Raw genomic sequence first — 12,687 nt, 5'->3', positions numbered from 1 at the left:
TAGAATATGCCAAGCTCGCGACCTGTCCCAGTATCTGCCTGTCTCTTTTCTCCAGCGGGCTAGCTTTGTACCCAGATCTCTATGGGCTTCCTCCTTCTTGTCCTTCAAAGCTCAGCTGAGCAGTCACCTCTCGATGGAGCATCCCACCATCCTAGGTAGAGCAAGTCTCCCTCTCCCTCTCCTCTTTTCTGTTTCGTTGTCTTTGTATCTCTTACGCATTGAGAACTGCTGCCGCTCAGATCCAGCGGTCCATCAGCATCCTCTGCGGACTGTTTCTAAGATCAAAAGCCAGCGAGCCTCAAGACCCCCATAAAACCTCGTGTCAAATCTGCATTTACCTTCTAGTCATTTACAGTCCCTAATGCTGTGGAGATTATGTGTAAATAGTTCTCATACAAGTGGGGAGAGACTCCATACATGTTTAGTGTAGACAGACCCACTGGAGGCCTGTTTAGATTTTGACCTGCAATCAGTTACATCAGAGGAGACAGAATATATGACTATAGAAGACTGGTTGTACTTTTCAAGTTTTGGTTTCTATGGCTAGAATGGAGGATTCATAACAAGATGAGATTTTACTGTTTTGTTCACTTTTGTATCTCATATATTTAAAGCAGCTCCCTAGTGACCCAGCTCCTGGTATTCACATCTTGAATTTAGGCTGGTCTGAAGACTTAAATCACTTCTGCTCTTCCTTCTGCCCCTTCAGTTCCTCCTGTATCCACCTACTCTCTCTCAAATTCATAACCTCATCTTCTTGAATGCTTATTATTACATGCACATTCATATATATGTAATAAATATACATATATATGTGTACAATCACACACGCATGCACACACAACTTACTGAAGTTGTTTCCTGTATAGGCATGTATTTAGGACTGGTCACTTGGGATTGGATAACCTATGAAGGTGGTTGTCCATGAAGAAGACTGATTCTCCCTCTCTCAGCAGCCATTGGTTACAACTCTTCATCTACGGAAGGGAAATTTTTTTCCATCCACACTGACATGTTGTGGTGGTTTGAATAACAATGGCTCCCATAGGCTCCTAGATTTGAAGGCTTGGTCACCTGAGAGTGGTGGTACTAGGAGGTGTGGCCTTTTAGAGTAGGTGTGGCTTTGTTGGAGGAAGTGTGTCACTGGGGCATAGGCTTTGAGGTTTCAGATGCTCAGGCCAGGCTGCTGCCTGCTGACCCAGAAGGCTTGGCTCCTCCCCAGCACTGTCTCCCTGCATCCTGCCATGCTTCCCACCATGATGAAAATGGACCAAACTTCTGAGTCTGTAACCCAGTTAAAAGTTTTCCTTTATAAGAGTTGCTGTGCTCTGCTAGACATGATGGCAACATGCCTTTAATCCTAGCACATGGGAGGAAGAGGCAGACAGATCTCTGCAAGTTTGAGGGCAGTCTGATCTACAAAATGAGTTCCAGTATAGCTAGGGCTACGCTAAGAAACTCCGTCTCAAAAAACAAAAACAAAACAAGAGTTGCTGTGGTCATGGTATCTCTTCACAGCAATAGAAACGCTGACTAAGACATGCATCAGCTGAAGCTGTCATTTTGCAAGTCATTTAGGCAATTATATTGTTGAGATGTTATGGGTACAGCTTTCCTGTCATGCAGAGAAGACATTGTCACACAGGAGACATCCGGGTCCTCTGGTACCTACAATCTTTCCACTCCCTCTTCCACACATTACTTGAACCACAGATGTAGGGGTTGCACTCTAGGTATACCAGTTTGAGTTGGGCACCTCGTGGACCATTGTTCTCTGCATTTTGTTATGTTGCTTCTTTGCAGATCTTGTATTCACACCTGTGGCCCCTACTGGGGCTTTCCTTCAACATATGCTCCAACACAGCTCTTTGCCATCAACAGAATGTGTTTTGCATTATTCCAGCTTCTACAATCCTACAAGCACCCCACTGGAGGGCAAGAAAACAGGGTCTTTATCTTCTCGGGAGCATTGTGGGGTTTTTGTTGTTGTTGTTGTTGTTGTTGTTGAACTCACTGAAGATCAGACTCACCTTTTAAAGGTGATGGAAGTTTGGTTTTTAAATCTTGTGGCATGGTAGGCAAGTTTTCTATTTCTCCCAGTAAAATAAAGATGAAATATAAATATGTGAAGCAGAGTCAAGCAAATGAATTCCAACAGAAGCAAGAGTGATTACACCTAAATAGTGTTAAGAAGTTGGCATTCAGGGCCGGAAAGATAGCTCAGCAGTTAAGAGCACTGACTTCTCTTCCAGAGGACCCAGGTTCAATTCCCAGCACCCTATGGCAGCTCGCAACTGTCAGTGACTCCGGTTCCAGGGGATCTGACACCCTCACACCAATGCACATAAAATAAAGTTAAATAAATTTAAAAATAAAAAAAAAAGTTGTCTCTGAACACGATGGAATGCATGCCTGGTACTGTTAACTGAGCCAAAAACCTATGACTGTCTAGGTCAAAGGCCCTGGGGGAACCCCAACACTATTATTGTTCTAGATGAACATGGTAATAAGCTGTCCCCAAAGTTCTTATCTTTATACCAATAGATAAGCACATCTCTCAGTCCTCACTAGAGGAGTTTCCTTTTGTTGGCATTGAGTCAGAAGACCTAAATTCAAGTACCAGGTGCTCCCCTCACTATCCCTAAGAGCCTGGATTCTATCCAAAGTGTGCAGAACTCATCTGGATGACCTCGAAAGCCTTCCCACTCACGAGCTGTGGTCAATAACATTTACCGTTTAGAAAATAGGCAGGTGTTTTTAACCTACGGGGCAGGTTTCAATTTAGTGTTTAGGTGGTATGCTAGCTTCTCGTTACTATAACAAAATAACTGAGATAATCAGTTTACAGGGAAGGAAAGGTTCATTTGGGCTCACAGTCTTGAAGATTGTGGTCCATGACCAGTTGTGCCATTGCTTTGGAAGCTGCTAAAAGAAAGTGTGGTGTGGAGAGAGAGCATGCCCGAGGGGACTGCACACCTTTTGGTAGCAGGGAAGCAAAAGAGAGAAAGTAGGAAGAGTCAGGGTCCCAATATTCTTGAGGATAGGCCCCTGTGACGGAACCGCATGCCCTTAGGCCTCATCCCTAAGGATTTACCATCTCTACAGTCCTGCCCTCTTGATCTGGGCACCGTACCTTTTAACACATAGGCTTGGAAGGAACATTTATCTAAACCGTAGCACGTGGCATCATTCGCTGCATTTTTTGTGCAGTATTGAAATGAGGGCTGAGATGCACTTCAGTGGGTACAGTGCTTGCCTGGCAGGCACAGCCTCTGGGGTTTAGTCCTCAGCACCACCAAATGCGGTGAGAGCTCACCAGGCTCTAGACCCTGACTTAAAAACAATAAATAAGCAATCAATAGAAATTTTTAAAACTCTAAAGAGCTCTGAAATGAGGACGGTTTTGCGTCACCTCTATGTGCTTGGGGACCCAGATATATGCTAGTGGTTTTGAGCTACCCTCCGGCCCTAGGACCCTTTGCCACGCTGCCCTTTTCCTCTCAACACAGATGGGAAACATGGGTTTTGTTTCATCTGTAGGTAGAAATCTTGAGTGATTAAATGTCCCAGTTTACACTGTTACCTGGGTTGGGAAATACTGGTTCAAAACCATCCTGTTGATTTGAAATGTTTTGTTATTTTAAAGGCTCCAGAGCAGGTGTCCCTTGGCCTAAGATTCGCTCTTCCACTGTAAGGGCCGTGTTCACCAGACTTTCTTATTTAATGTGACAAAGCATCCAAAAGTGATTAGCCTCCAGTAATAGTTCTCAACTTTGACTCCGACAACTTGTAAGTCTTAGAATGAAGCTCTCCAGTGTCCCTGCACAGCTTTCTTCTTAATCCCTCCAAGTCTTCCCACCGTCCCCTTCTGATAACTGACGGTCACCGAAAGCAGGGATACTTTGGCCATGAACACTGGGCATGTCTAAATTACGATAGAGTCTCCAGTTTTTAATCTCAGAAACTCATAGGCACCTTCCAAAATGTATCATCAGACTGTGAGTAACCTTCCTGGCCTGAGAAGCCAGGTAATGCACAGTCATGTTGACTAACAAACATATACCCTGCCATGTTCTGTGACTTCGGTAGCCATCTGGTCACACACCACGACCACACCTCCACTCAAATTTCCAAACCCATTCTTTGAACTCTGCCCTTGAACTGGGAAAGACATGCGTGCATGTGTGCGGCGTTTTCTGACCAACACTAAGTAAAGGTCAACATTTGACCAATATTCTACCTGTTTGAAGCTTCTACCTCCAAAGACATGGGTTCAGAGTTTTCTACCAAAGTTATTTCAATAACTGGAAGATCTATGAGCTGGAATTCTTCTTGGATCTGAGATAAGAATTTCCAGAGACCCGAAGGAAGAAAAGAGATGAGTTTCATAGAAGCGCAAGGTCAAAGCACTTTCAAAATCACATCTTAAGCAATGTCGTCTGCATCTGTTCTACACATGAGACTTCCTTATTGATTGTCGTCACATTGTACACACCGTGGGCTTGATTTGGTTGTATGGCAATTGGAAGAGAACTTTTATCACTGTTGGTGGGGGGTGCAAATTATTACAGCCATTGTGGAAATCAGTTTGGAGATTTCTCCAAAAAAAATAGAAATAAAATTACCACAGAACCCAGTTATTTCTCTCTAGCACATGTCCAGACAACTCCATACCCTACCACAGAAACATTTGCACCCCCAGGTTTATTTTGCTGCTTTATTTACTATAGCAAAGAATTGGAATCAACCTCATTAGCCATTAATGGATAAATGGATCATGAAAAGTGTGAGTGTGTGTGTTGAAATACTACTCAGTTCTAAAGGAGAATGGAGTTTAACAAATTGTAGGATAGGAAAATGGATGGATTATATTAAGCAAGGTCACATAATCTCAGAAAGAAAAAAAAACACGTTCTCTCTCATCTGTGGGATTTAGTCAATAATATATGGGAATAAGTAAATAAACGTACATACGGATACCATACAACATGAAAAGGGAACATGAAAATCTAAATATTAGATGAAAAAGACTCATGCAGGTGATGAACCTGACTTATAAAAGAAGGTATAAAGCTGAGTGTTTTCCTGGTTCTGATTCTGTCATGCATCTTTGTGATTTTGGTGGTGGATAAGTGCATGAATCTTTGTGATTTTGGTGGTGGATAAGTGCATAAAATATATTGAATACTGAAAGTTTAAATTGAATGTGAGGCACCAGAGCTTCTGTCCTGAATGTCGATTTGGTTTTTTTGAGGCAAGGTTTCTGTGTACCTCTGGCTGTCCTGGAACTTGCTTTGTAGACCAGGTTGGCCTCAAACTCAGAGATCTGCCTGCCTCTGCCCTTGGAGTGCTGGGAAGTGCGCCACCACTGCCCAGCCTGTAGAGAAGTTCATTGACTTGTATAGACTTTGTTTCTGTGGTGTGTGTGTGTGTGTGTGCGCGTGCGCGCGCGCGCGCGCGCGCACGCGCGCAATGTTTTTATCTATTTGCCATTTTTATAGTGAAGTTTATAAAATAAAAAATATCTGGAAGAATAAACAATTAGCTGTTTGGTGATGTAATGAAAACTTCACAGGTAAAACAAAGCAGGATACTTCTGAAACTTTACCCACAAGCTCCATCCATCTCTATGACCTCCCCTAGCTCTGCCTCAGTTACAGTAACACCACTGAAGTCCTAATATGAGACGCAGTAAAGTCTTTGAGAGCGATTTAACTCAGCTGTAAGGGTACGCCTGAATACTTAGCCTATTCATGCATCTAAAGGGCCTATCCATGGCTTTGCAAAAGATTAAGCACCCAGCACCATGTGACTCAGCGTGTCTACTTTTAGATAAGCATCCGAAGGAATGGAAGCATGGACTCTAACAGGCAATCAAGGGGTTCATAGCAGCATCATTCAGAACCGCGGAAGGTGGGGCGCCCCCAAATCTCCATGCGTATATGCATAAAAACACATCTGCTATGGAAGATGCATGCTTGATAATGCTATATTATTCAGCCAAACCACACCCGCCAAGATTGCTAAGGAGGTTTCGATGATTGTTTCACTGCCTCTCCCATCTCTTACCCACCGAAGAACTAGCTGGGGTTAAGAAGGTGACTACTTATTATTTTTGTCCCCACCTGACAAACCGAGGGTCTTTATTGTTAGCACGGAGAGGGTGTCCCCAGTAAGACAACACTCTATACGTGGATGATTTCGGCGAGGCAGAGGGCCGGCTCGCAGGTCACTCGTGTGAGCTCGCACCACTCAATGCGGTCCACTTCCTGTCTAGTCTACCCCACGCCCGCCCTACCACCCCATTCCTCTCCACCCCCACCCCAGATTACCCGCAAGGCCGGGGGGGGGGGGGGGGGGGGGGGGGACCCAAAGCAGCCGACGGCTACTGCGTTGTCTTGTTAGGCAAATGTTTCACCTGCTTAGCCAATTAGCGTCCTCTCCCAGAAAGACGAGTTCAACAGGTTTCCATTTGCTCTCCCTCTGCTTCGTGGGTTGGGGAAAAGGGCTGTCATTTTGCTTCGACCCTCCCCTTCCCTCCCTCCCTCTGGGCTCTCCCAGCCTGGCTCGGACCAATCGCACCCGTTCCAACGTGTCCAGGTTGGCGGCTCCAGAGCTCTGCCCCCTGGATGCGCAGGGTTAAGGCTCCAGAGGGCTGGGAGCGGGGAGCCCCGAGTTGGGAGCCGAGTCCTGGGGTGCGCCCGGGACGCGATCCCGATGACTGAGCTCCAGCAAGAGGTGGAGGACGCCAAGCCCGCCAAAGTGCTCGGCAAGAGAGAAGGCAAAGTTGGCCCGGCCCAGTAAGTGACCTCTGGGGGGACGCGCCCAGACCGAATTGCTAGCCGGCGTTCCGATGGGAAAGGCTTTCTAAACTTGTGGAGACACGGCCCTTCCCTCTCTCTCTCTCTCTCTCTCTCTCTCTCTCTCTCTCTCTCTCTCTCTCATCTGTCTTTCTCTGTGTGTGTGTCTCTCCCCCTCCCCCTCCATCCCTTCCTCCTCGCCTCCTTCCTTCTCAAGCTCTTTCTCTTCCTTTCTCCCTTCCTACCCTCATTAAAGAACGCATTGTCTATCTTGCAGTCCGGTGGTGATGAGAATGCATGCGAAAGTATAATCGATGTTTCCTAATTCCCCAAAGAGTTCTCGGGGAAACTTCTCAAATCTTGGCGCCATGTCAAGAGATCACGTTAAAATTTGCTTTAATTCTTGTATTTCTGAATGATATCCAGGGAGATCCAGGTGTCTCTGGTTGTGGCATGTCATTGTATTGATCGCTTTCACAATAACGTGCAGTTTATTTGATTTAAAGCTCGTGGCTGTCTCTCAGAACTCCTCTTCACTGTTTCCACACAAGGGAGTTGGAAACAAGTATACTTTATCTCCCCCCAACCCCAGTCTGTGCAAACACACACACACACACACACACACACACACACACACACACACAGACGCGCCTTTTATAGTGTTGTGGAGGAACACCGAAGTCTGTACCAAGCCAAAAACACTTCAGATACTGCTGCGCCTGTGCTCTTGAAGCACTGACGTGCATTTTAGGTTTGCACATTAGATCTGACCTGTAAATTCTTCAGGCTGAGAACAAATATTTCCATCACAAGGGTTTACGTCCTGTAAGGAAACTCTTTTTCCTTTCTTAAATGCCTTGGTTTTAATCCAGATAATAATCCAGAGGTGTGGTTTTTAAATGATTTTTATTCTTGTTCCTCTTTTTAAAGAAAAAAAAAAGAGTCACTGTTTGTTGATTTGCTCTATCGCCGTAATGTGTCAGAATGTAGCACCGCAACTTTAGCTAGTGGCGCAACCAATATCTGAATTAGCCCATTTTTTTCATGTTATTAAGTTGTGGGTGAGCCTAGAATGTTTTATTGATACTGCTATCGATGATAATTTCTAATAGTGAAGACTCAATCTCTATGACCATCATGTAGGGGTTTTGTTGTTGCTATTGTTTTTTTTTCTTTTTGTGAATCACCAACTTGTTCCACATGTACGAGAGTCCTCAACTGTCATACATGACTGCAGACTCTGGGTCAGCGTTTCTCAACCTCTGGGTCACGACCCCTTTGGAGGTCGAATGACTCTTTCACAGGGGCCATCTAAAACCAGTGGGAACCACTGATATTTATTAACATTGCGATTCGTAACAGTAGCAAAATTGTAGTTATGGAGTAGCGATGAAGATAACTTAATGGTTGGGGGTCACCACAACGTGAGAAACTGTATTAAAGGGTCGCAACGTTAGGAAGGCCGGGGACCACAGCTCTAGACTCCTTCAGTTGTGTTTACATGGAAATTTGGTAGGAAGAGCTGTTAGCCACTGTGGTCTGTGGTTTCAAGGCCATGGCCATACATTCTCCTAGGTCTCTGTTCCCCCGACCTCTCTTTTCTTTGCTGTCCAGTGTCCAGCAGCTTAAGTTAATGTTCTTCATCCTCCACTTGGTCTTACCAAAAAGGTCGAGAAGTGTATTTCCTATTCATGTTGGTGAGGGGACAAGGTCGCCAGAAGTAAAACTCTCATAAAATGTGGGTGTTTTTCTCACCCTAAAATAAAACCCTAACTGTATAATAATAATTCAGATCTATGACCAGGTATGAAGGTGCATGCCTTCAATCTTAGCATTCTGGAGGCAGAGGCAGGAGACTTTCCATGAGTTTGAGAGCAGCCTGATCTACTTAGCAAGTTCCAGGACAGCCAGGGCTACAGAGAAAGTCCCTGTCTTAAAACACCAAAAATGAACTGACTAAATAAATAACTCAGCTCTAAGAAAGAGATGAACTCTTAAATACCACCTGTTTCCTTTGCTCATTATCATGTTTGTATATACTTTATTTCTCTAGAGAAAGCTCAGTGTGGACAGTCCTTTCTACGTGTTACAGGCATGGTGACTGGAACATTGCGTGGCAGAAGCAGGGCTCGAGAAGCTAGGTCTTGAAACGCCTAGTCCAAGATGCGCCCAAGGCAGTCTACTTCCAGTTACCCAAGGAACGGTGGCTCAGATCCACCAAACAGCTGCCAGGCTTTGAAATCTCTGCGTCTCAGCTGTCTAGATCCTCAGATAAGGCTACACTTCCGATTGATAGGAAACTCTGCTCTAGCATCCGTACGAGTTTTGTTCATTCAAAGCTTAGATATTTGGGGAATACTTTCATAGAAGATAATAAGCCAGACCACACTGAAGCTCATAGCTCCGGGACAGCCTTCCTTTCATTTGGAAGAGTCCGCTTCACAAATTCATTTCAGTTAACAAGCACCACAGTACCCACTTGTACAATCATGTGGTCAGTTCAAAGGTAAATGTGGTTTTGCATCTGTCCTTCTGGAACTCAAAAGAGCTGTAGGACAGGCAAGGCTCAAATGCGGCCATTGCCTCATGAAGTGGACAAGGTACCATAGAAAGTTTGACCGCTAACTGAATCTTGCCTGTAGTTGAGATGTTTGTCTATTGCCGTCTTTGGTAAAATGTGGCAAATTTTGCTAACTTATTTGTCTCTACAAGGTAGCATTTTCTAAGCCAGCCGGAGTCATTTTTGCTTCCGTCTAGATTTTAGACATTTCCTTTTGAGCTCTTCAACTGTTTCTCTAGTATCAGGAGGATAAGAGTTAAAGAGGGAACATCCTTGTGGGTATCCTAGTGTGATGATGTCACTTGGGGTCGTTTTAGCTTACCAGACATCTGTGTTTACTCCTGTGGGCTTCCAAGTGTCTCAGTAAACATTTGTGGGAAACCTATGAGAACGGCACCCTAACCGCTCCGCCTCGTGATGCAGAACCTAGCCTCCTAGGTAATAACAGTGGGCATCATTGAGAATGCTGGCTATGTGAGAGGGAAGATGCTCAACGCTTCACACTCAGAATGAGATAGGTATTGTTATAGCTCCATTTTACAAATAAGAGAGAGCATTGACGCTCTGAGGAGCTGAGCAGGATGAATACAACAGCAGCTCCAATTCCAGCCCACATCTTCTCCCTCTCTAGATATAAACACTGAATGGTAATTTATCCCTGGTCCTTACTTCAGAGTCTATACGCCAGAGTGGCTCTCCATAGCCTGCTCTAAAACACAGAGTTCTCTGCCCAAATTTAATCCTTCTAATTCTGGACACGCATAGACCATCTCAACCTCCTTTCCACCCGTACATCACTTACAGTGAGGCCGTCATGCTTGCAGGCCTGTATTAAAGAGGTTACACATAGCACCACCATGTTCATCCTAGAATTATTCACAACAGTTAAGCTATAGAGTCAGCCTTTACCTATTAATAAACAAAGGGATAAATAAAATGTATCCATTTGCCCAATGGGAAATATGGTATAGGGATGCTATTTGGCTTCAAAAAGGCAGAATATCCTGTCATTTGGGACATGATTTAACCAAGAAGACATTAAGTTAAGGGAAACAAGCCAAGCTCAGAATAACAAGTCCTGCCTGATGTCATAGAAGCAGAATGATAGTTAGCCAGAGTGTGGAGTGGGAGGGAATGGGGAGCTGTTGTTCAGACCACAGCGTATCAGGGCTGACAAGCTAGCTCAGAGTGTAGAGTCAGCTGAGGATCGGAATCCAGTCCCTGGGCCCCACAGAGTAGAAAGAGATGACTGGCCCCCAAGATTGCCCTCTGACTGCCACATGTACTGTGGTGCACACACACACACACACACAACAGAATGCATGTAACTGGTAATGAAGAGGACCGAATTTCAGATAGAAGGCAAGAATTAATGTGAGATAGGTTGGGTAGTGGTGTAACTAAAGTGACATAAAAATGTATATTTCACTGGGCGGTGGTGGCGCGTGCTTTTAATCCCAGCACTCAGGAGGCAGAGGCAGGCGGATCTCTATGAGTTCGAGGCCAGCCTGGTCTACAGGAGCTAGTTCCAGGACAGGCTCCAAAGCTGCAGAGAAACCTTGTGTCAAAAAACAAACAAGCAAACAAAATGTGTATTTCAAAGTAGAAAAATACCAAATGCCTCATCCTAAAAATATGATAGGTAAGGGAGGTGTGGAATATGTTGATAGTTTTCTCATCCTGTGTTGTGTGTGCGTGTGCCCCGTAAATAGATGTAGTCGTGATTAGTCAGTCATTTTAAAGTATCGATTAAGGGGGCTGGAGAGATGGTAAAGAGCACTGACTGTTCATGCAAAGAACCCAGCTTTGCTTCCCAGCACCTGCATGGTAGCTTGCAGCAGTCCCTGACTCCAGTCCCGGAGGGTCCAGAAGGTCTGATGCCCTCTTCTGGTCTCCATGGATACCAGACACATGCCCATCCATATAAAACAAAAGTAAGTGCATTTAAACTACTCACTAGCAACAAGGGACAGTGTTAGCTCAGCAGAGGCTGAGGCCCAGCACCGGAAACAATCAATAATAGGCAAATTAAAGTCTGAAAGTATTCTTAGAAAACTAACAGACAGAGGAGACAATATGCAGAAGGAATAAAGAGTTATCCTGGTCCGGACCTCTCCTCACCTCTGCTCCTTTGCAGAGGTTTTTCTCTCCTCTCTCTTCTGTATCTAGAAATCAACTCGAATTTTCCTCCAATCACAGCCTTCCAAACCTACCGCTAGCCACAAACAGCCCCTCCTTACCAGTGCTCACCTTGTGTACATGCCGTCCGTGGATGGACGTTAACTGTTGCTGTCATAATAATTATTTGTTGTTTATGGAGGGTTTAGTTTGTACCAAGTGCTGCTGGAAATCGTTGGCACATATCAACCCGCATGCTGTCCACTAGACTCTCTTGGGTGTCTTTACCCTAAGTGGGTAAGGGTTATAAACTGACTACATTTTTCTCTCGTTAAATTTCTCAGGAGTTGATTAAAAGTGACCTGCAAATGGTTGCTTTTAATATGGCTTGCTGGTGAACTAGGGAGGTGGAGACCCATGGCTCCCTAATTAAGAAATCTGGCAGGCTTAGACCTGACATTCAGCTTGACTGTGTCGGGGGACGGCCACATTTTCCTTGTCTGAATCAGACTTTCTGTGAGCTATTTTTAGGTGTGTTTGCTTGCCCAATCGCTACAACATATGCAGTCATTGTCCTGGCATTGAGGCAGTTGACTCTCTTGTCACCAAACTGCATATGTGACGTTAGCATGCAGTGTACCTGGGGCTGGAGAGATGCCCCAGTAGTTGAAAGCACATACTGCTCTTCCAGGGAACCCCAGATTTGATCTCTAGCACCCTACTTCAGGCAGCTCACAAGTGCCTGTAACTCCAGCCCCAGGGGGATCTGATACTTGAGGCCTCTGCGGTTACCCTCACACACCTCACACATGTGAGCATACCCACACACAGACACACACAAATAAAAATCACATACAAGCCGGGCGATGGTGGCGCACGCCTTTAATCCCAGCACTCGGGAGGCAGAGGCAGGCGGATCTCTGTGAGTTCGAGACCAGCCTGGTCTACAGAGCTAGTTCCAGGACAGGCTCCAAAGCCACAGAGAAACCCTGTTTCGAAAAACCAAAAAAAAAAAAAAAAAAAAAATCACATACAAAAAAATCTTTAGAGTGCAGTGTGCCCTTTTTCTGATCAAAAGAGGGTAATTTAACTGTATATTTCATTATCTTGGTTTTTGCTATTTTTACTACATTTTTTCATTCTGAGTTTGCTGTACCATTACATGAACAGTTCACATATAATTCGATATTTTTTTGACAAATTAATCCA

The 12,687-nt window shown here is 44.8% G+C and overlaps 1 protein-coding gene across 2 annotated transcripts in view; it reads left to right on the top strand.

The window, feature by feature from the left end:
* Gramd2b (GRAM domain containing 2B) overlaps positions 1-12,687 on the top strand; it is a 90,717-nt gene that overhangs the window by 21,256 nt on the left and 56,774 nt on the right. The window contains exon 1 of one of the 2 annotated variants that reach the window (XM_041641467.1): positions 6,565-6,800. The exons of the other annotated variant lie outside the window; for it this stretch is intronic. Within the exon in view, the coding sequence (XP_041497401.1) occupies positions 6,718-6,800 (83 nt within the window). The 5' untranslated portion in view covers positions 6,565-6,717. Of the gene's footprint in view, positions 1-6,564; positions 6,801-12,687 lie in introns of those variants that run through there. 2 annotated transcript variants of the gene reach the window in all.

This window comes from Microtus oregoni, unplaced genomic scaffold, assembly GCF_018167655.1.
Source record: "Microtus oregoni isolate MIOR12 unplaced genomic scaffold, Mior012 000069F_ref0000032, whole genome shotgun sequence".
NCBI lineage: Eukaryota > Metazoa > Chordata > Mammalia > Rodentia > Cricetidae > Microtus > Microtus oregoni.
Note: the sequence above shows the minus strand (reverse complement) of the source record. Positions and strands in the feature narration are given on the sequence as shown.